General features: G+C 40.4%; 2 protein-coding genes across 13 annotated transcripts in view; one reads left to right on the top strand and one right to left on the bottom strand.

The window, feature by feature from the left end:
• Positions 1-4,851: 4,851 nt before the first annotated feature.
• SENP8 (SUMO peptidase family member, NEDD8 specific) lies at positions 4,852-23,748 on the bottom strand. Of its 2 annotated transcripts, none has more exons than XM_043470972.1 (2): positions 23,353-23,748; positions 4,852-6,294 (listed from the first exon to the last, which is right to left on the bottom strand). In XM_043470972.1, exon 2 carries the CDS (start codon positions 6,256-6,258, stop codon positions 5,620-5,622), a length of 639 nt encoding a protein of 212 aa, XP_043326907.1. In that variant the 5' UTR covers positions 6,259-6,294; positions 23,353-23,748; the 3' UTR covers positions 4,852-5,619. The 2 variants fall into 2 exon arrangements, with proteins under 2 accessions (XP_043326907.1, XP_043326906.1); XM_043470971.1 differs by lacking the exon at positions 23,353-23,748 and adding an exon at positions 22,024-22,173.
• Positions 22,689-24,652, top strand: part of MYO9A (myosin IXA) — a 236,254-nt gene continuing 234,290 nt past the window's right edge. For all 11 annotated transcript variants that reach the window (XM_043470964.1, XM_043470963.1, XM_043470968.1 and 8 more), the window contains exon 1: positions 22,689-22,811. The gene's annotated coding sequence lies outside the window, so the exon portion shown is untranslated. The remainder of the gene's footprint in view (positions 22,812-24,652) is intronic.

Genomic DNA, 24,652 nt, shown 5'->3' with positions numbered 1-24,652 from the left:
AGCCAGACCTACCTGCTGATCTTGGAGAACCTCCTAGAGAGGGGTGAGGGTGGCTGAGGCTCACCCAAGGGGTGCAGATACTGGCGGCAGCAACACTGGGGACACTTGGCCACAGGACACCCCTGGCAGCCGCCATACTGGCTCCTCAATGCCAAGACCTGGCCCCGCCCAACAGCCTGTAGGCTCTAGTGCTGGGATGACTCAGGCCAGACGACTGGGTGGGGACACAGTCCCACCCACCAGCAGACAGACAGCTTAAAGACTAAAGAGCTCATGGCCACCTAGACATGGCCCAGCCGACCAGAGGGCCAAGACCCAGCTCCACAAACTGGGGGACGGGCACCAGCCCCTTGCAGCAGGGAAGCTGCACAAGCCTCCAGAGTAGTTTCATCCACCAGGGGGTGAAGCAAGAGAATTACGATACCGCAGCGCAGGCCAGACTCGACCCTGGGGCCAGCTGGGCTCTGCCACTGCCCACGAGCAGGGCAACACAACCCTCAGGACACTCCAGACTCCACACCCACTGTATCAGGAACTGGCGCTGTCCTACCAATGATCTGAAAGGAGCTCTGGGAACCTTGGGCCCTGAAGACAGACTTCAGGAACCAGTTCTGCTTGCCAGGAGTCTGGCACCAACCCCAGGATCTGGCTTCACCTGCCAGTAGGTGGGCAACAGTCCCAGAGTCTTCAGGACCCCGACTCTGCCCCAGGTCACCTTGCTAAGCCACTTCAGTTGTGCCCGACTCTGTGCGACCCCATAGATGGCAGCCCACCAGGCTCCCCTGTCCCTGGGATTCTCCAGGCAAGAACACTGGAGTGGGTTGCCATTTCCTTCTCCAATGCATGAAAGTGAAAAGTGAAAGTGAAGTCGCTCAGTCGTGTCCCCAGTGACCCCATGTACTGCAGCCTACCAGGCCCCTACGTCCATGGGATTTTCCAGGCAAGAGTACTGGAGTGGGGTGCCATTGCTTTCTCCGTAGGTCAACTTAGGATTCTGTAACTAGCCACCCTGGGGCCAGGCCTGTGAAACAACAGGCAGCAGAATTTGCATAAGGCAGGGCCTGGCAACCAAACAGACTAGGGGCTTACCAAGCTTAGCGGACAACCCGTATAGTCAGCCTGCCACGACAGAAGGGCCCCTGCAGACCTCTCAGGAGGAACCTCTAGAGCACCTAATTTGGGTTATATGAGGGGAGTGCACTCCCGGGATACACAGGATACCTCCTACAGAGCGATACTTCTCCAAGGTCAAGAAAAGTAAGTAACCTACCACATACATAAAAACATATGTGTGTAGATGGTAATGATAACCCTATATGCAAAACAGAAAAAGAGACACAGATGTACAGAACAGACTTTTGGACTCTGTGGGAGAAGGCGACGGTGGGATGTTTCGAGAGAACAGCATCGAAACATGTATATTATCTAGGGTGAAACAGATCACCAGCCCAGGTTGGATGCACGAGACAAGTGCTCGGGCCTGGTGCACTGGGAAGACCCAGAGGGATCGGGTAGAGAGGGAAGTGGGAGGGGGGATCGGGATGGGGAATAATGTAAATCCATGGCTGATTCATGTCAATGTATGACAAAAACCACTACAATATTGTAAAGTAATTAGCCTCCAACTAATAAAAATAAATGAAAAAAAAAAAAAAACAACACCACATGTATGGCTGAGTTCCTTCACTGTTCACCTGAAACCATCATGACATTGTTAATCGGCTCTACCCCAACACAAAATAAAGTTTAAACACACTCACAAATACAAACAGCAGCTTAGTCAGACAAAAAGAGGCAGCAGCAGAAAATGGTCCAGGTGAAGGAACAAAACTACAAAAATAAGGGAAGTGGGGACAGGCACAGAAAGAGTTTGGAGTAATAATTGTAAAGATGCTCAAAGAACTATGGAGGAGAAGAGATGCACAGAAAAATTAGAAGTTTTTTAACAAAGAGTTAGAAAATATAAAAGAACAACCAAAGATGAGCAATACAATAATTGAGATGAAAAATACACTAGAAGCAATCAATAGTAGACGAAATGATTCAGAAGAACAGACTGGTGGGCTGGAAGAGAGAGTAGTGGAAATCACTGCTGTTAAACAGAAAAACGAAAAAGAGAATGAAAAGAAATGAGGACAGTTTAAGAGACCTCTGGACAACATCAGGCACACTAATACTTGCATTATAAGGGCCCCAGGAGGAGAAGAGAGAAGCAGCCTGAGAAAATATTTGAAGAGATAATAGCAGAAAACCTCCCTAACCTAGGAAAGAAAAGAGTCACCCAAGTCCAGGAAGCAGAGTCCCAGAAAGGATTAATCCAAAGAGAAACATACCAAGATGCACTGTAATCAAAATGACAAAAATGAAAGATAAACAGAGAATACTAAAAGCATCAAGGGAAAAGCAACAAACGACATACCAGGGAACTCCCATAAGGCTATCAGCTAATTTTTAGCAGCAATTCTGCAGGCAAGAAAGGAGTGGCATGATATATTTAAGTGCTGAGAGGGAAAACTTACAACCAAAAACACCCAGAAAGGCTCTTATTCAGATTTGCTGGAGAAATGAACAGCATTACAGATAAGCAAAAGCTAAAAGAATTTAGCACCAACAAACCAGCTTTACAACACATGTAAAAAGAGTTTCTCTAGGCAAAAAAGCCTACATCTAGAATAAAAAAATTAGGGAATGAAAAAGCTCACTGGTAAAGGCAAACATACAGGAAAGGTAAGAAATCATCCACACACAAAGCTAGTAGGGAGGCTCAAAGATAAAAAAGAAAAAGGAATCCAAATATAACACTAACGATCGTCACCAAGTCACAAGAGACAAGAACAAAAGAAGGGGGAGGGGAATGACCTACAAAAACAAATTCAAAACAATGAACAAAATGGCAATAAGGACATACAGACCGATAATTATCTTAAATATAAGCAGACTAAATGCTCCAACCAAAAAACTGACCAAATGGATACAAAAACAAGACCTGTATATATGCTGCCTACAAAAGACTCACAGATCTAGAAACACATACAGACTGAAACTGAGGGGATGGAAAAGGGTATTTCACACAAATAGAATTCAAAAGAAAGCCAGAGTAGCAATACTTCTATCAGACAAAATAGACTTGAAAATAAAAGACTGTTACGAGAGACAAAGGAGGATACAACATATGATCAAGGGATCAATCCAAGGAGATACAACACTTGCAAATATATATGCACCCAACAGAGGAGCACCTCAATATATATGGCAAATATTAACAGAAATAAATGGTGAAATCAACAGTAATCCCGTACTTACATTAATGGACAGATCATCCAGACAGAAAAAGAAACATAAACCTTAAATAACACATTAGATCAGATGGACTTAACTACAGAAAAGATCAATGAAATGAAAAGCTGGTTCTTTGAAAAGATAAACAAAATTGATGAATCTTTAGCCAGACTTATCAAGAAAAAAAAGGGAGAGGACCCAAATTGGTAAAATCAATTACAATTTCATTTTGCAGATGAGGCTACTGAATCTCAAACCTGCCCGAGACTATAAGTTTATAACTGATACTGCTTGGACTGATTAGAACATTCATGCTCTTTCCCACACAATGGGATGTAAATTTCTTTAAACATTTTCTTTTCTAAGTGCTGGCAGAAAAAATTTAGTATCAGTAAATAGTCACATGACTGAGAAATTCTACTTTGCCACTTCAATGGAATACTTATTAAACCATATAGTCAATATGGATACAGCAAAAACTAAAGATAAAAATAACAGGATATCTGAAAGCAGCATGGTTCAGTGTGGTAACTGCTCAATCCTATTTTGAATAACCTACTTAACTACTGAATTATTTTGAAGCTGAACTTTGCACACTGAATCTTTCTGACTCTAAAACAAGGGAATACCAACAAAAGATCTTTTTCCTATTATGTATCATGTAACATCGATGGTATATGGTCATGCAGGTATATAACTTACAGGCTGCTATCAAGTAAAATATTACAAGTAGACTCTTAAGTTCTCCTGTCATTAATGCTAACAAATGACATATTTAAACTTTTACAGTAGACTAACCTCTGGTACAATTCAATCATGCTATGTATCTGGAAAAGGAGACCTTTGGTTTTAATTTTTAAGACTACTAGTTTAGGTCAAAAAATTTATTTCTGGGATCAATCTTACAGAGACAGGAAAGGTTGCTCCCATAGGTACTGTTTTAAGAGGAAGACAATCTGACATCTAGATATACTTTACACTATCATTATCAGAAAGACAACAACAACTCTTCCCAGAGAAGAATCTGAGCTTTTCAGTCTAGATTAAGCCAACAGTTATTGAAACAATATTGCCTTATCATTGTCTACACTCCTGGCTTCAGCAATTGGGTCCTTTTGCTATTCCTCCCTCCCTATTCCACCTGTATGCCTGATTGCCTGTTCCTAATTTTTTTTTTCCTGCTTCCAGCTTCCATTAGATATTATTTATTTCAAATATACTGACTTGAAATGAAAACTTTTTTGATAGCTTTCTCTTTGACTTTTAGTTTCAACTTATGCCTGCTGTGTGACCTGTACTTATTTACACTTACTGGGTTTTCCCTTCCTGACTAAAAGGAACTGGGTTATTGCCTTTGTGGTCACTGAGTGGGGAGGTTATTTTGAGCCATGAGGGCTGGGGGCAGGGTTAGGCTAGGAAGGTAGCTGAAATTATAAGTTTCACAGCTGAAGCTAATCTTTGGCTTTCAAGTCTCATATACATTGCAGTCTACTTCTCATTAAGAACAGAATATGTGTATATAACATATCATTTAAATTGTTATTTGAAATAACTGTAAAAACACATCCATAATTTAGAAGGAATAGCATTTCATTTTACTCTTGGTTCCACATTTCAAAAATTACATTGTCTGCATTTTGAATAAAGTGAAAGAGTTGAGAAAGGTCACTTTTTCTCCTTTGTATCTCAAAAATAAACGAACTGTTTCAGATGCAAAATAAGAGGTCCACCACAGACATTAATTTTAACAAAGTTATTCAAGATTCCCCCTTTCTTAAAGTGCTCCAGGAATTAGATGGGTGACTATGGGCTAACACCATCTTTATCAAGTATTGGCAAAGGTTATAGCTGGCAAAGCCTTTGCTTGTTGAATGGAAGAGGTATCACAGGACTGAGTAACTGATAAAACTTCAATCTTGAATTAGGTTAGGTCTTGATCTGCTTCCAGCTAGTTGATCTCTTGAAATATGTGGCTGTGCACTAAGTTTTTGGTTGCTCTATGATTTTCTTCTTGCTTGTAAATTTCACATATTCTTAATTTGTTTTACAGATCAATCTTTTTTCTTTGGACTAAACCAATGTGGATAAGGGAGCCCAAAAGGGAATTAATCAGTTTTGGTGCATATTTTGAATACCTCTTCACAGAACATATTGCTCTGAAGTTAGCGTTAAAGTGACACTTTCCATTAGGATAATGTGGAGGACAACACTCTCTCAGGAGAAAGTAAGCATTCTAAGCTTTCCTCTCCCAGGCATCTTCCCTCAGGCACTGAGACTTCAGCCATCCAATACACGGGGACAGGCAGAAAGAGACTTCAAAACTCAAATATATTTCAACAGCTAATTTTTAGCAAGTCTGGCAATGAGATCTTTCCATTCTTCTCTCTTCTTTGTGATGTATGTAGGAGTGAGTAGCTGCAGTAGTGATTTTGGCTGTTGTCTAAAGAAGTTCTGACACAAGGCCTCAGTGTTACATATCACGTACATCCCACAGTCATAGCTGTTTTGTTGAGCAGGGGCTTTCTCTTCCACAAAGGCCAGTTTGTTTCCTTTTCTGCCTAAGAAAGCCTCTAGTTTCTCTGCTACCTGTTTTGCATGGAATGTGTTACTACTACCATAAGAATCATAATGAAAAAAGCCATTTTTATCTTGCAGATAAACCAACAAGCTCCAGTGGGTTCCCCCAGCTGCGTGGTTGGAATTATCATTGATGGCTAAAAATATAACTCTCTTATTGGGGAGGTCCAAGGGTTCAAGGAACATGGCGATTTCTGCTGGGTTGCCAGTGCACTTGATGAACTGAGTAACTTCGGGGCTGATGAAACAGACGTGGTCAGAGCAGTCATGAAATTGACTGTTGGCAAAGTACTCAAAGGCAAACCCAATAACATGGTCATTGAGCCAGCTTGGAGGATCCAGTAGTGAGACGTCTGATTGCCGCAGTAGACTGTCCATGTAACTCAAGACTACTGGGTCCATCTTGTACTGACCAGGGCTGCTCAGAAATTCCAGAAGCTGAAGGAGAGGCAGAAGACAATATTTACTGTTGAATATGATACTTGACTGTAAAATGGCGATCATAAATAGCAGTTGCTCTTAGAAGGTTTGGGGTAAAGATTAAATGTAATTGTAAAGTGTTTAGCAACCAAGCATGGTTAAGGGTAAACATTCAAAAAACCCCCAAAACCTCTAGTTTAACCACCAGAATGAAAATTTTGGAAATTCTCCATATGAAACAGTAAGCATGGACTTAAAATCTCTTTAAATGCTGAGATCAGTTAAAATTATAACTAATGTTCTATCAAACTCTACATCATTAACCACATATTTGCCCCTTTAATGAATATGCATTATAAGAATGGCAAATTATATTAAAGAAGAATTTTCAGAGTCCAATTTAAATGTTACTAATTACTAAGGGAAACAGTTTCCTTTTCAACATTAATTTTCAAGAGATAGATAAAATATTGCTTCCTCATTGCGTGATGGAAAGTGATAGTGATTAGAGTTGTAGTTAAAAGGAACTGTAATTTCAAGAACAGAAAACAATGGGAAAAATACAAATGAAATTCATCCCTGATTCTTCCCAGTTAGTAACATAAATGACAGTCTTTCCCGTCTTTAACCTCAAGGGGTAAGATAAAGACTATACAGTGTTTATAATGTAACTTAGAAATTCTTTTGGCAGTAAAGTGTGAAGTGTGGCATAGGAATCAGGGGATCTGGGTCTAGCCCTAGTTCTACCACTGATTTGCTGGTATCATCTGATTTTTGTCCTTGTTTTGGTTATCTGTAAAAAGGCCCCAGAGAGTTGTAGAAAAGGCCAAATAATTTTACTTGAAGGTATTAAAAAGAGTATAAAATAAAATGTTTTCAAATAGTATTTATGTTATTAATTGGATAACATTAGTAAGATGATGAGACAATTTGGATAGAGCTCCAAACCAATCAAAGCAAAAAAGGTTTGGAAACAAATATCCATTTATACACCTTGTTCAAACGAAGCCATGACTAAAGAGTGGGAGCAAGACAAGTCATACAGTAAGATTTATATGCTCATGATCATCTTAAGCAAGGTGTTGACAGAGACAAGAAGTCTGATAAGTGTGGTAATATTGATATGACATTTAAACTCAGAGTTCACTGCTTATGCACTCACTTGGCAACATAACAATATTTCTAGAAATCACAAAGCAATAAATTGCCCCATGCAGGTTGAGAGTACAAAGCAAAGCATAAGAAAATAAAACTGCTATGAAAGACTGGGCTAGAATAGTGACATCAATTTAATCAATTCTGGCCATTAGATCAGTTATTTTACCACTTGGTTATAGTATTAAAACAATAAAATTTTTGACACAGTCATTTTCAAATAATCAAAACCCTGCAAAAAAACCACGGAGTGAAATAAAACGTACCCCTGAAGAAAAGAAAGCTAAAGTAATGATGTAATCAGGAAGCACCAAAGATGGTTTTTCTGTGCATACAGAATATCATAATATGAGCTATTTCAAAATGAATACAAGGCTGTTGATGAGTGTATATATCTATATATGATAAGATGGCATGAATTAAGATTTTTCTTAAGAAGAAAGAATAACTTGAGCAGAGGCCTAAACTGGAGCCAGGAACAAAATTAACGAGGCATAGAGCACATTTGTTATGGGTGGGCCACAAATTTGGCTCTTAGCTTTTGGCAGCTAACTGCAGAGTGTTAAGTTAAACATTCACAATGTCCATAAGGGAAAAACAAAGCAACTGCTCAGGAGAGGTAAAAGAATTCTTTGTATTAAGGTCAGAGAGATTTCTCTCAAGAAATTTTCATAAAAAACATGGAGTATCATAATGAATGCCCATAATATCTTTATATTATGGGACATTAATATATATAACATATGGGGTATATAATATTCTTGTAAAAGATGAAATAATTTCACAGTTACTGTTTCTAATAATGATCTTTAATATTCAGTCTGATGGGAAAAGAGCAAACAGCAATCTAGTAAAAGCGGTTGTGGAGAGGCTAGGTGCTCAGCTGGTTGCTGATGGGACTGGATTTAAGAATATATGAGTATGAAGAAGGAATGACTGCATGTGCATTGAGCAAGGCTTCTTGACTCTCTCCCTGATGTCCTCAGTGACTACTAGGAGTGGTAAGGGCCAGACTGCAAAGCTTGCTAAATACCTGGAGACCTGCTCTCTAAGCTGCCAGGTGAAATCAGACCCATCCATTAAGAGCAAATCCAACCAGGGATAGCAGCTCACAACAAGGGTGTCTGTCTGAATAGACATGCATCTCACCGTGGAGAATGCGTCCACAGGCAGGGTCAAGATTTTCTTTAGAAAATAGTTTTTGTGGTTTGTTTGGCTGATTTTGAAAACATCCAACATATAGATAATGTGTCAATCAAGGACTTAATACTATTCCATAAAGCATGACTGCAATAGGTTAGCCATAACAATTCTAAAGCAAATGAAACCAAACTGGTCAAACGACCTTGGCCAAGAAAATGGACGCTAAACTTCACATCTTTTTTTTTTTTTTTTTAAACTTCACATCTTAAGATTTTAATTTTAGGCTCCATTCTGTTACTCACTGGCTATGTCGTCATAAAAAACTATTTCATTTCTTCAGGCCAGCTTCCTTTTCTGTAAAGTGAGAATATTAATACATGACCTTTACCATAGGGTATGGGTCAATATTAAATGAAGAAACATAGGTAACTAACATTTTAAAAAATATAACATAAGGTAGTATTTCTGAATATCTACTGGGTCATCAGGAAATTTACATCCCAGCAACTGGTAACTGTAGTGTGTAACACATTGAACAAATGTTTATTGAATGTTTCCTATGTGCTGGGGGCTAGAAAATCAAAATGAGAATAAAAGTCATAGTTTCTACCCTCACTGAGCTTAACCCTATTATGTTATAATGGACACATAATGAATATATACATCTCTTCTACTCAATAAATACCTATTAAGTACCTAATGCAGATGGAGAAGGAAATGGCAACCCACTCCAGTACTCTTGCCTGGAGAATTTCATGGACAGAGGAGCCTGGTGGGCTACAGTCCATGGGGTAACAAAGAGTTGGACACAACAGAGTGACTAACACACACACATCTAATGCAGGTGTCATAGGAAATACAAAGATGTTTAAGGTGGCTTATACTCAAAAGGCAGAGGCAAGGAAAGCACCTTAAGTTTAGTCCACTATGGCTGGAATGAAGTGGGAACAGGGATGCAGATCAAAGTTGGAGGAAGATTATTAGAAGTTAGATGCTGATAAACTGATTTCCAGGTGTAAAGTCTGGAACTTATACTGGAGGAAATGGGGAGCCATTAATGGCTACGTCAATGCTTTAGCAAGACCGATGATTCAGGCACAGTATATAGGAATAATTGGTAGGGAGAGACATTGCAGGTAGAGATCATTTAGATTTTTAATGAAAGTAAAGGTAGGAGGAGGATATGACCTAAACCAGGGGAAATGGTAGTAGGAGAGAGGCGAGGAGGAAAAGATTATAGACAGAATCAGTAAGGGATCAGAGGAGGGTAGATAAGAGAGGAGAATTAAGAAAACAGTTTGGAGGATTTTGTTGGAGTGATGGGCAATGATCCCACCATTAATGGGGTAAGGGGAAAAAGAGATGGAAGCAGGCCTAGCACAAGAACCAGAAGCCATTTAGAACCATCCTAGGGATATTTCCTTTCTATATAGTGAGTACTGTACTTAGCATATCTGAGGTACAATTAATGTTTGTCAGATGAACGAAACACTTTTAAAGGGAGTCAGGAAATACAAATTAAGGGAAATGAGGCATTTACAATTTTTATATTGTAATATACCTGTTTTTGCTTTAGTTTTGTGTTTTGTCTGTTTTCTTCTGTTGATTAGTAGTAAATTCCTTTAGAATTAAAAGATCTGTTTTTGGTCTTGGTGGATGGTATAGGAATACTGGGGAGACAATGACTTTCTCATAGTTGTGTGTGTAAAACTCAACAAAATACAGTATAGTTCTATGTTTTGGAGCCAGGAGGCTTTGAGTTTGGACTCTGACTTCTACTTGCCAACTGTGTGACTCTGGCTGGGCAAGCTACTCATCCTCTTTCTGGGCCTCATCTTCCTCACGAGTAAAATGAGGTAATAATAAAACCTGTCTCTCAGAGCTGTTTTTGTGAATTAAAAACATGACTGAAAATACTTAGCACATTCTCTGGTAGACAGCAAGCTCTCAAGGAAAACTTGTTTCCTTCCCCATTCCCTATATATTTTGGGTGGTAATAATGGACCTTAAAGATTTCTTGAAAATAAAGCGTCTGTTTGTCTCTTTATACAAAGCCAAAAGATAGATCCAGCCAGGGCATGACTGTGCATTTGAACTTTACCTTTGACATAAGCAGAGGTGAATGCTAACACCACAGAAAAGTAGTCTCTCAACCTGAGTGAAGCAATGCTGTTAGTGTGTTGTCAGCATACTCAAACCTTGTGGTTATGGGGTTTACTGTATTATATCTTCCAACTTCTGTAGCTAGGTGAATACTGAATTCAAAGTATAGAACACTTCCCAAAATATTTAATTTTAACAAGCGACTATTTTTTTATATTCATCTTAAAATCCTTAAAGTGCATACTACTTGAATATTTCTGTTATAAAAACCAGGCAATTAAATAAAAATTAAAGGGAAAATTATAATTCAACAAGAACCATTCTGATTTCCTGCTGATATAAGTAAGGCAAGAAGCTGCAGGTTCGGTAGGAAAAACACTAGGTTGGGAGTCAGCAGACTTGGGATTCGATTAAGATCTGCAATCAACCGGTTGTTTGACCCTGGAGAAGACATTTAAAACCCCTGGGTCTCAGTTTTCTCATCTGTAAAGTGAGGTTTGGATAAGATAAATAGTGCTTCTACCCAGGGAGGTACGATTTTAAACACTTGATCTATCTCTGGGGGGAGGGTCTGGGCACCTGTATTTTTAAGATGTTTCCAAGTGATTCTATGACTTCTCTAGCTATGGGCTCCCCTAGTGGCTCAGTGGTAAAGAATCTGCCTGCAATGCAGGAGACTCTGGAGACGTGGGTTCAATCCCTGGGCCAGGAAGAGTCCCTGGAGAAGGAAATGGCAACCCATTCCAGTATTCTTGCCTGGAGAATTCCACGGACAGAGGTGCCTGGGGTTACAAAGAGTCAGACATGACTGAAGCCACTGACCTTCACCACCACCACCACCTCTAGCTATAGGGTTCTACAATTCTAAGCTCTCATCTTTAAAATCTTACCTTTCTCTCTAAAGTTTTACTGGAACAAAATCATGCTCATTTGTTCACATATTCTTTATGGCTACTTTAAAAAATGTTTATTTATTTGGCTGTGACAGGTCTTAGACGTGGTGGCGAACTCTTCCTTGAAGCAGGTAGGATCTAGTTTCCCCACCAGGGACCGAACCTGGGCCCTCTGCAATGGGAGCGAGGAGTCTTACCACTGAACCACCAGGGAAGTCTTTTATGGCTGCTTTTCAGCTTTAAGAGCTGAGTAGCCTGTGAAGTCTAACATATTTACTCTTTGGCCTCTTAGACAAAAACTGCCAGTCTCTGTTCTAGAACACTATAATGTAATCTGTCATAAATGCCTAGGTTGAATTAATTTAAAGAGCTTTTAGGGGTCTAATAAAGCATTGAGGCTATTTGTTAAAATATCTTAAAGGTAGAGATTAACCTTTAATTAGAGGTATTACTGCTGATTCAATTGGAATTTTTGATGAGGAAATGCTTAAAATGCTTAATTAGTAGATACAAGAATTGTCTACTTTATAGATGCATGAGTAAATATTCATTTTATAAGATCAAAAATATGCATGAAGATTTTAATTAATAAGCATTTTTAAAGTATGTAGCAACTTTCAGGATAATATGCCTGTTGTGGTTGAAATAACAGTAGTGATCCAGATAATCTTTACTGTAAAGCCCCGAAGAAAACCTACTATCCCAGAATTGTGACCTTTACTCATTTCCCCCCCAAATTATTCAGTAAGAGTTCCTTAAAAAAAGAAGGAACAGCTTCATTCAGTTATGTTTTTAAACACTATAAAGTGCAAAGTGCAGCTGTTTACTCATTTTAAGTGAAGATTCTAACAGTCAGTAGTTTCTAAATGCAATTCCTGTTCCCCCTCCTCACTCGCTTCAGTTTTTGTTTTAAATTGTATCAAACTGCAACTGCTCACAAATGTGGTCAGCGCTCCTATACATACATGGCTAGCTGCTAGCAAGATTCAACACCCCTCCCCCCACCCCCAAATCAAACACAGGCTAACTCCAATGCATCTTCCAAGAGCTTCAATTTCACTAGCACTGGGAGAAATGAGCTAAGCAATTTAAATATTTTTTAATATCTTAAATTCTAAAAATATTTTAATCAGTGACTTACACAATACCTTAATTACTAACATAAACATGGATATAACATATAGCATAAAATGCAACATCAGCACAGATTTTTAAAATAAGAGATTAGCAGAGCACTTTTGCCCCAGAGGAAAGCAATTCTCTCTGCTTCATTCACCCCACTCTGCTGGCTTGGACACTTCAGTGGAACAGCTCAGTCAGTCTCCATACTTGATAGCTAGGGGTGGTGGTGGAGGTCAGTGGCTTCAGTCATGTCTGACTCTTTGTAAACCCAGGCACCTCTGTCTGTGGGATTCTCCAGAGAAGAATACTGGAGTGGGTTGCCATTTCCTTCTCCAGGGATCTTCCCGACCCAGGGATTGAACCCACGTCTCCAGGGTCTCCTGCACTGCAGGCAGATAGTAAAGAATCTGCCTGCAATGCAAGAGACCTAGGTTCAATCCCTGGGTCAGGAAGATACCCTGGAGAAGGAAATGGCAACCCACTCTAGTATTCTTGCCTGGAGAATCCCATGGACAGAGGTATAGCCCGGGGGTCACAAAGAATCAGACATGATTGACTAATACATTCATACTTGATAGGCCTGTAACATAAATGACTAATTCTTAGGAACCAGATTCCCTAATAAACCAATCGATAAGTCCTGCTGATTCTACAGCCAAAATGTTCTGGATCTGTCCAACACTTTCCATCTTTACTACCACCACCTTAGTCAAGTCCATCATTATTTCTTATCTTGATATAGCCTAACACGTCTCCTTATTTCTACTATTGACCCCTCCAGTAAACTCACTATACAGCTGTCAAGAGTAATTGTTTAAACATTTAAGTGAGCTCACATCTGTCCTGTCCTCTGGCAGTACACTATCACACTCAGGAAAAAATGTGAACTTCCCACCCTAGCTGCTTAAAACCCCTCCTCCCACCTCCCACCCCCCCCAACCCCCCAATGATTACATGGCCCTAGGTACCTCTCCAATCTCATTTCCATTACTCGTCCCCCTTGCCCACTAAGCTCCAGCCACACCAACTTTCCTCAAACACGCCCTGTCTTTTTCTTCCTCCTGAGGGCTGGGCTACCAGCTGTACCTGAACCTTCTGGTGGCTGGCACCATGTGGTGGGTAACTTCAGTTTAAATGCCACTTATTCACTGAGCTCTCCCATGTTCAGCCAAAACAAGAGGTCACCACTCTCTTATCCTCTGATTTCAATTCCTCGAGGAACTGAAATAGACAGCACTTGTGGTTATCTGACAGTTTTTTCACTGTTTCTTCATTAATATTTTCCCCCTCTCCCCGAGGCCAAAAACATAAGCTCCACGATCCTAAGAGAATAAAGGACCTTCTCTGCCTAAACTTGCTTTACCATTCTGGTCCCCTGGACCTACAACAAAACTTGTTGGGCAGATACTCAATAAATAATAATTGTAGAACAAATGAATAATGGAGTACGGATACTCACCTGATATAAATCATGTTCTGCAAAGACACTTTCACCTTTAATGAGTCTTAGAAGTGTAAGTGAAAGTCGCTCAGTTGTGTCCGACTCTTTGCAACCCCATGGAACAGTCCATGGAATTTTCCAGGCCAGAATACTGGAGTCAGTAACTGCTCCCTTCTCCATGGAATCTTCCTAACCCAGGGATCAAACCCAGGTCTCCTGCACTGCAGGCAGATTCTGAGCCACCAGGGAAGCCCCTTAGACGTATAAAGGATTTTAATTCCTTTTAGTCTAACTTCCTACCCCATGAAGGAATTTTTCATTTCTACTCTCAGGGAAAAACATGCAGGAGTTTGACTTACAACTAGCTGTGTAATATTTGAGCAGAAATAGCTAAGTCAATACAACTGTAAAAAAACAAATCCATGCAGTTAGAAATTTTAAATATGATGATGAAGATGTTACAAATCAGTGGGAGAAATTTAGGGACTATTCCATGTTTTCAATGATCACTATGTCTTATAGCAGTGCAGTCCAGGAGGACTTTCATTAACAATGGAAATGCTCTTCATCTGAAATATCCAATATAGTAGCCACTAGCCACACTAGCTATTGAGCACTTGTAAAGGGCTAGAGAGACTGAAGGACTGGTTTTATTTAATTTTAACTCAAATAGCTACATGTGGGCAGTGGTTACTATTTTGTTCTTTTCAGCTGCACCTCCTGGCATATGGGATCTTAGTTCTCCAACCAGGGATTGAGCCCCCTGGAAGCACGGAATCTTAACCACTGGACTACTTGGGAAGTCCCATGGCTACTATTTTGGACAGCACAGTTTCATAGAATTTTATAGGCATTTCAGGAAAGAAAAAAGATTACATGGTTAAGTAAGTTAGGGAAATGCTACATCCCCAAACTCCTTATTGTTGACTCACGATGCACACAAGCATATTAGAGGCTAGGAGAGGTTCTGCAATACAGAAACTTAACTTCTCTCGGTCTGATTCTTTTCCAGCTCCTTTGACCAATGAAACACTTTTTGTTTTCTGTTTTGGTATAGTTATCTATTAACACCTCATTAACTGTGCAGTGCTGTTTGGGATATGCTAACTGGGAAATTTAATAAATGACACTGGGACAACTTGTTAATCATTTAAGAAAAAAATGAAGCTAGATCCCTATTTCAGACCTCATATTGAATTATATTTCAGATCGAGTGAAATTTAAATGCTAAAAAGTGAAACAAAAATATTAAAAGAAAATAGAGCTTAAAAACACTTTATACAGCTGACCAACACACACATGAAAAGATACCCAACATCTTACTAGTAATCAAGGAAATGTACGTTGAATTAAGATTTCATTGTTTACCTGTTAAATTAGCAAAGATGGGAAAACTGATAATAACCAGCATTGCTGAGTAACTACAGGAAAATGCAGTCTCACTGTAAACAGGAGTGTAAACTAATGTGAGTTTTTTGAAGGATAATTTACCATTATATTTTAATATTTTGGAAACGTCTATATGTAGGTATTACACTTTCAGAAATTCATCTTAAGCGAAACTTTAGGATACATGCAAAAATTTAACAAGGATGTTTACCACAGTAACATTTGTAAAAGAAAAACTGGAAATAATCCCAAAGTTTAAAAGAGGACTGGTAAAATATCAGGGTTTCCATTTAATGGAATACTTTTCAGCCATTAAAAAATAAATTTATTGACAGAAAGACGTTCATAATATGCTATGAAAAGAAAGGTTATATAAAAATTTGTACAAAATTAGTCAAGGATGATAGCTATCTACAGTCATAGAGTTTTAATAGGATTTTAATACTTTTTAACTTTTTTCTTCTAACTTTTGATATTGCTTTATTCCCCCCCCCTTTTCTAATGAGTATATAGCCAGGAAATACAGCTACTTTCATTTATTCAAGAAAGAAATGGAGCACCTCTCACTTTTACAGTCACCTAAAATCTATCTGGGGCTTCCTTGGTGGCTCAGATGGTAAAGAACTTGCCTGCAATGCGGGAGACCTGGGTTTGATCCCTGGGTCAGGAAGATCTCCTGGGGAAGTGAATGGCAACTCACTCCAGTATTCTTGCCTGGAGAATTTCATGGACAGAGGAGCCTGGCAGGTTACAGTCCACACGACTAAGCGACTAACACACACACACGCGCAAAATATATGTTTCTTTGACTTGCTGGTCTCACTTATGTCCTCTAGGAAAAAAACAGTAAGTCTAATCTCTCTTGCACAAAGTTTAAAACACAAATATTTAAATATAATCTGATGTTCATTAAAATTAGATTACATCCAACTTTTCATGTATGATTCCATTTGTAATTTCACAAAATGAATCACATTCAAGACCAAATGTGCTTTTCATGTCAGCATAAGCAGAAAAATTTTCAGGAAGGAAGTTGAAGCCTTATTTTTTGGTTTCAATTTCCCCTAATTAAACATTTCCTTTTAATGCTAGCCTAACCCATCCAGAGATTTGTATCAAGTGGCATGTAAAAATTATCATCAAGATTTTATATCTCTCTTGAAGACAGAGATTAGTTTTCATCATGCCTGCTATCTTCAGTGCCTGAAAACACAAGATTGTTAAAAACATAAGATTTCTCAATTTTATAAATTATTTATGTGTGTGTGCTAAGTCGCTTCAGTTCGGGTCCGACTCTGGACCCCATGGACCATAGCCCGGCAGGCTCCTCTGTCCACGGGATTCTCCAGGCAAGAATACTGGAGCTGGTTGCCGTGCCTTCCTCCAGGGGATCTTCCCAACCCAGGGACTGAACCCCCAGGTATCTTACATTTCCTGCACTGGCAGGTAGGTTCTTTACCACTAGTGCCACATGGGAAGCCCCAAATTATTTATAAATTTGAACAATATACCTCTCACATGAATCTTTTATCAACAGAGGAATTCAGCTCTCAAAGCAGAAAAACCATTTGGTATGATGATGATGCCTGGTAACTCATCAGCCATAAATTCCATTTGGCCCTCCCTTGAGCCAGGGAGATAGACTAAGTAACCTTTTAGGATTTCTTCCAGCACTGAGGCTCTCTATTTATGGTTCTGTTACTTATTAGGCATGGTTAAGGGGTCACGGATCAGAAAAAAACTTTATTCTTAGTCTACCATTCCACTTCAAAGGTTCCATCTATAATTGTGTCACAATTTTTTTTCCCCTTTCCTATATACTTGTTGTAAATACCAGCCTTTTCTACAAGTGATTTTGTTTAAATTTTCTGAGAAATGACTTAATTGCAAAATCTGAAATGACTGGGACTGTAAATATAGAGGATAGGGAGGACACTTTTATTTATTTTATTTTTATTTTTTTTGGGAGGACACTTTTAATGAGGTTTGAGTAAGATATATTTTACAAAGGAGTAGACAGAATTTTATTTAGTAATATAGCTAATATTATACCTTAGGTGATAAGATGTGGTCAAGCTAAAGTTATAATCTGCCTGGTTTCATAAATGATCACTGTACCCAGATTAGCTATATGCAAACATCTGGTTTAAAAGAGAATGAAAAAGGCATCATTTTAAAATTCTTATTTGTCTTGTAGATTTCAAAGTCTGGTAAATTATTTTTTTCCATAGTTAAAAGGTAAATTGTTATTACAAACTCCTCTTTAATAAGTCTCAAAAATGTGCTTGGCAAATAGCAGGTGCTCAATAAATATTTAATGAACAAATAAAATAATGAATTTGTTTTACTGTGCTGATAGGAAAACAGGGTCTGATGGGACCCAATTGTGACATACAGAACTTATCTTTACATGTTAATTAACACAAATACTTGCTGAGTTACCTGATGAGGTCTGAACTACATATTATTAAATAGGACTAAACATTTCCAGCATCTATGTATTTTAGCTGTTAATGTAAAGTGCCAAGTTGCTACAATAAATAGTAATGGGAAAATTATAGCCAGAAATCCACAGAAGGAATTTAACCTATCATACTACTCTGAGACAGTATTTACTTATTTTTTTGGCCATGAGGGAAGGCAGGCCTAAGATTTTCTGAATCTACAATATAGATGCTCAAAAATAATAACTGTAATCAGGACAATTGTTTCAGTATCACAACTGTGTTCTAGTGCTTTTATAATGGATGAATGTTCAAAGGTGTAGTCATCTAATTGGAAGCCAGAGAAAGGAACTTTCAGAGATTTTCTGTAAGTAATGAAAATCCCTCAGAAATTTCAAGAATTCTCTCTGCTTTAAAATAGACCTGTTTCCCCATTCCCTAAGGAAAGGAAACTTGAACCATACCAATAGGTAGGCATACAAGTGAATATAAACTAGTCATGCTGAAGAAAGTAGAATCTGGTTCAGAAAACTAACTTTACATTACTTACTTGGTTTAGTAATACCTGGGCCTCAAATTTAATGTTTTTAATAATATGATTAAAAAGGCACATCATTTGGGGAGTAGCTAGGATGTGAGCAGTAAGTTTTGTATAGTCTGGCAATGGTCAGTTTCCAAAAAGATGGGTTCCCTAGGCCTTGAGGACTTCCTTTTTGTTTACTAATGCATTTACCCAGCAAAGAAGGTTTAAGGAATTGGCAAGTAGACAAGTCTTGACTTTAAAAAGTCAGAACTGTAGGACTCACAGGTGTAGATGGAAATATAACCAAAAAAAGGCCTTGGCAACATCTAGGAACCTAGATACATGGTAAAGTCACTGCTTATTAGACATTCTAACATTATCATTATAATACAAAAGAAAGGGCTAGCCTCTCGACCTGGAAAAACGCTAACAGATCTCTACACAAGTGTGCACCTCTTTGTTGAAAGGCATGTAATTTAGTCCAATCTTTTTCTTTAGGTTGGTCACATTGGGGAAATAAAGGAACTTAGTAGACTCTTTAGAGATTGCTTTATGATAAAATTTAGTTTTTCAAAAAATTTAATTAATTGCTGGTCTAGCCTCTTCATTCCTATCTTTTGATAGAATGTAACCTGTACATTACTGCTAATTATTTTTCAAATAGAACTCAATTATCAAACAAAATTATTTTCAAACAATTTTCATTATCCTGCCCCAAGTTTTTAACATTTCTCCATTGTCTACCAAAATTAAGTACAAGCTACAGCATGGCATTAAATAATTTCAACAAAAATAGCCCTAACCTATCTTTCCCAATTTACTTCCTTGTACTTATCTTATATAGACAGCCACAAGCTTAGTTCTCAAATTATTAGGCAACAGTAGATTAGTAGCAGTTACTGCAACTAAATTATAGGAATAGAGAGATCACCAGTTCCCCACGCCGATTCCAACAGAAAGGCTGAGAAGTGAACACTGCTCAAGTACTTTTCCAAAACACTTACTTGATCTGTTGTGATCTTGTTTAAAACCATTACAGTGAGCTATTTATAAATCTAGGATCCTTGGACCAGAAGGTGGCTAGAATTAACGGTTCCATGAACTTGGATTAGGGAAAAAAAATCGCATCTTTTCAATAACCTCTAGCTGAAATTTAACATCTTCAATAAGTGTAGGCAATAATCCTCAGTAATATTACTGGTGTCTTTGTCACCAATAGGAATATACTTCCAAATCATATTAAAGTTGTTACAGGTGTCTCAAAATAAAATTTATACTCATCACTATTTTGAAGTTACATAATTAGACCTGGTACCATAAACGCGGCTGAGCGCAGAGGAATTGATGCTTTTGAACTGTGGTGTTGGAGAAGACTCCTGAGAGTCCCTTGGACTGCAAGGAGATCCAACCAGTCAATCCTAAAGGAAAATCAATCCTGAATATTCATTGGAAGGACTGATGCTGAAGCTCCAATATTTTGGACACCTGATGGGAAGAGCTGACTCATTAGAAAAGACCCTGATGCTGGGAAAGATTGAAAGCAGGAGAAGGGGACGACAGAGGATGAGATGGTTGGATGGCATCACCACATCAATGGACATGAGTCTGCGTAAGCTCTGGGAGTTGGTGATGGACAGGGAGGCCTGGCGTGCTGCTGTCCATGGGGTCGCAAAGAGTGAGACATGACTGAGCGACTGAACAACAAACAGAGCTGCTGCCTGATGTTATTTAATGTATAAGGAATCGCATATGTAACTACATCACACATGTTTTTATATTTTTACAATTTTCAATAAAAATAACTTCATTTGTTTCTATGTATTTTATACATCTTTATTATTTATACATATTAATTGCTTGTAGAATATAACTTAAACACTTTAGCATGGAATTCAACGCTCTTCATTATCTGTTCACACCCACTTTTTCATCTTCAGCTCGAGTTCCACCCCTACTTTTCATACTAAATTCTAATCACACCAGACAATGGTGACTCACTCTTATCTGGTGGCTGATAAGTTTTCGAATTAACCCTAGTTAAAACACACTAGCCATTCAATGGCTTGTGCTTTGCCTTACACTGACTTTCTCTCCTGCCAAAAGAATTCTTTTAAAGGTTTGTTTTTCCTAATACTATGAGGTCCTAATAGGGCTGAATCTTAAATCTTTCTCATTCCTTACTTAAATGATTGATGAAATGGATTATAAAAGACAAATTCTAAACTGGCAAGGCACTGTGTATTGTACTAATCTCTAGGGGTCTGAAGTTTGCTCTTGAATCTCATAAATTAGCCTAACTTTGATCTTTTGGGGGAAAGAAATGAGGATGGCCTGGAGCTGGAAGACTGGGTCCCCAGCTGATAAACCCTGGATGGAAGGGAAAAGGAAAGAGAGCAGTAACTCAGGTGGACCTGATTAAGACCGAAGGATGGAATTGTGCCAAAGGGAAAGGCAGGAGTGACTCCTTCTCCCATTTTCCAGAGCTATTATTCGAAACTTCATTACTCTGACCAAGCTCCCATTCCATCTCCAACTCTTTCTCATCAAATGACTCCCATCTTAATGTTACAGGGCCACTTTTATCAACCGTCTGCCCTCCCCTACTTCTCATTGCTTTCCTTTGTTCTAGTTGAGTGGTTTTTAACCCACAGCATTAGTCATCTCAGAAGTTTAAAAAAAAACCCGATACCTGGGTTTAACTGGCCTCAGGTGGAGCAACTATATTGGCTTTATATTTAAAAAGCTTCCCAGGTGACTCTAATGTGCATACAAGATTGAAAGCCACGAGTATTCTTGGTTTTGTAAGTTAACTACTCGCACCAATAAATCGTCTTCTCGGTTCCATGGTACTTTTATGCCTGAGTCTACCATCTTGAACACATTGTTGTGGCCCATACGCTTGCCCCTAACCACTTTACAACAATGTTTTTTAGAGGGTAGCCTACACTCGCATGGTTTTCACCACCTATATCCTTTGATTAACTTTTTACTCTTTCGGCCAGTACTAGCACATGCTTTTGTACTCTCTGCTTCTATCTCTTCTATTTCTTTGACCACCTACTGCTCACTAGCCTTTTAACAAAAATTAAGAGTGACTCAAAGGTCACCTTGGAAGGGGTTCTTTATGTCTTTCTACACAATCATGCTCAAGAGTATCCTGTACGTTTTTTCTCCTTATTTTAATTTTACTTTACTATCACTGCGAATTATCTCGTCTCTGACAGAACTATTTCTGTCAGAACTCTGAAACTATTTCATTTGCTTCTGACTTTCTGGAGTCCAACGCACAGAAACTATTCAGTGAAAAGTCTGAGGGATGAATGAAAAGTAGAACTAGGAAACGGAGGTCGGGGGCGGGGAAATACAGGGCATGTGTGTGGGGAAACCAGGAGAGGGGGCTAACAGGAGTGTCGCTGAGAATTCTTGCCAGAATTGGAAATGGGGCACAGATACACTAGATCTCCGTGGACCGCAAAGCGGTCCCCTGCCCGGACCCACAGACCAACAAACCAAAGTAGGGAGCAGGCGTCTTACCTGCTTCGGGCCTCAACAACCCTACCAGCCTCCAAGCAGCTCTGTACTGGCCGGAAAAGCAGCGCTTTAGTCGCAAATCCAGAGTTTTTCTACCCCCAACATTGCGACATTCCTCTCTAGTCGTCTAAGGCAGAGGTTCCCAGCTCTGCCGTAAAGTGAGGAAGAAAAGTTTGGGCGGGGCCGCCTGAGGCCAATAAGACGGGGCGTGTCCGCCTGAGGCAATTGAAATGGGGCGTGTCCGCGCAAGCGCACGTTGTACTCGCGGGCGGTGTCACGTGCGGGGGCGGGGCCGGGCAGGATCCCGCAGGCGGTAGGGGGCGTGGGAGGTAAGTGCGCGCGCGCCTGCTCGTCTGCAGCCTAGGAGTCGCGCGGGGCGGGGCCGCGTGCGCGGGGTCGGGGGCGCGCGGGCCGGAGCTGACTGGGACGCGGCGGCGGTTGGCTGTGCCTGCTGAGAGTCCAGCCAGGACGCTGAGACGCGGCTGCGGAGGCACCCTCTGGCACCAGCAAAGGCGGCGACACCGGTTGAGGCGGCGGTGCAACGCGTGCTGGGCGGGTGCGGCGGGGGATGTGCCTGCCCAGGCCGGGCGGAGTCTCTCTGACAGGGCGGGGGATGCGCGGCGGCCGCTCGCCCGGACCCTAAAGCAACTGGGCCCACCTTCCCGGAACCGTCCGACCCTCGGTGGTCTCGGCCTCTGCTGTCTCCTCCGGCCTGACCCTGGGGCCGAGGCTGGGAGGCGGCTTCCGCCGAAGAGGAGGGGGCTGCGGTGGCCACCGCGGCGGAGCCCGAGGTAAGACCCGCCCAAGCCGCCCAGCGGCCCTGCCGCCCGGCCCGGCCCACGTCTCAGTCTCTCTCTTTGGCTCCTGCGGGGCCGCTCCGCCCCGCCCCAGCGGAGACGCCCCGCGAGCGGGTCTGCCCCGCAGCTTCCTAGACACCCGATCGCTGCCCAGGGTCCCCAGTAGACCCACCCATGGTATCTTCTATTGGCCAGACACCCTCCTGGCCCTCCAACCTCTCCTGGGGTTCTATCATGCCCCCCCCGCCCCCACGCCAGTACACCCTATTAGAACCCCCTTCGGACTCTTAGACGCTTAATGGGGCCTCGAGACTCTGTTACATCCTCCCGTGAGCTGACCGGATCACAGTTTCTCAGACCCACTTACGGCTACCCCCTAACCCACTGCGACCCCCTGGTCTAGGGCAGATCCGTCGTGGCCACCCTTCTCAGTAGACCTCCTAACTCCCACCCCCGGCTCGTTTACCGCCCAGACGACTAGCCCTTCCCCTACCCAACTCGGCTTTCCCATAGTCTTATTTCGTGATGCTCTTACCTCCCAAGAGATCCGATATCAGCCCCTTTATAGCCACCATCAACTGCCGCCTCTTCCCCCGACTCCTGCTGTAGCCTCTCCCACAGACCTCTTCTCCCTTAGGCAGACCTTAGTATCTTTCTCCGCGCTCGTGATCCTTTCTTTGATTGGAAAGACTTTGCCATGAAATCCTGAAGGGGTGTTACCCTAGTAGATTCCCTAGGTGGGGATTAAAGGAACCAATTGATACCCAGGTTTGGAGGGTTTAGTCTGGTGGCTATAGAGAGTGAGAGGGAAGAGCATGGAAACCCAGGACAGGGGGTGTGTGCTGTTGTAAGATCACACAGCCTGCTTCTCATCTTGTCTCTTTTCTAGAATGTGTGAGGTAATCCAGATCCTGACAGTTTGGGGACTTTTGTAAGGATTAAATCACATATCACTAATGAATAAAACTGTGTCTCCATGTGTTATTTGCTTTACATTCTCTTAAATTTTAATATAGCTTTGGCACTGTTTTGGAAGGATACTAGGGTGTTTTTTTTTAATTATTTTATTGTTTTTCAGTTTGCTGGAAAAGTAAGATTTGTAGTTTTCCTTAATCCCTGAAGGTTCTAATGCCAGTTCGATAATAAAATCCTGCTACTTGGTGCTGCTGTCTTGCTTTTCCAAGGAACAAGTACGGTTACCATGCAGTGTTCACCGATGTCATTACCAGCAGCCTTCTCAGCAGTAATAAAATATTGAATAAAATAGTTTGTTGAACTCCTGAGCTGTCAAGAAGGAAATGTAATCTTACACCGAATGATCAGTGCATAATTTTAACGTTGGTAGAGGGATGAAGTATAGAGGGGTTTTTGTAGTCAGTACTTTAAAATTTTTTATTTTGTGTGTGTGGAACTGAGGAGGGAGAAAATCATATGAAAACTATAGATCATAACTAGACATAGTATAGAAGTCAAAAGGTTCAAAAGATAATGCAGTAAAAAGTTTCTCTTCCCCATTTATTCGCCAGCCACCCATTTTCCCTCCTTAGACGCAACCATTATTTCCATCTTGGTGTGTGTCCTTCTTGTGATATTTCTAGCGTACAAGCCTATGCATTTATATTTTTAAAACACTCTACAGACAAATGCTTGCATACTGTATATTATGGCTATAGCTCCCCCCTCTCCCTTTAATAATAGATCCTAGAGATCATTCAACAATAGTAAATTTGGAATTGCCTCATTTACTGGCTAGATAGTATTCCATTCTGGTGATCTTGAGGTTATTTTCAGTCTTTGTTTTTACAGACAATGCTATGTGCTTTTCTCTTAAATAT

The sequence above is a fragment of the Cervus canadensis genome, chromosome 6 (genome assembly GCF_019320065.1).
Source record: "Cervus canadensis isolate Bull #8, Minnesota chromosome 6, ASM1932006v1, whole genome shotgun sequence".
Taxonomy (NCBI): Eukaryota; Metazoa; Chordata; class Mammalia; order Artiodactyla; family Cervidae; genus Cervus; species Cervus canadensis.
Note: the sequence above shows the minus strand (reverse complement) of the source record. Positions and strands in the feature narration are given on the sequence as shown.

Coding starts and splice junctions, on each gene's coding strand:
- SENP8 (XM_043470972.1), bottom strand. CDS start 6,258: ATGGACCCAGTAGTCTTGAGTTACATGGACAGTCTACTGCGGCAATCA.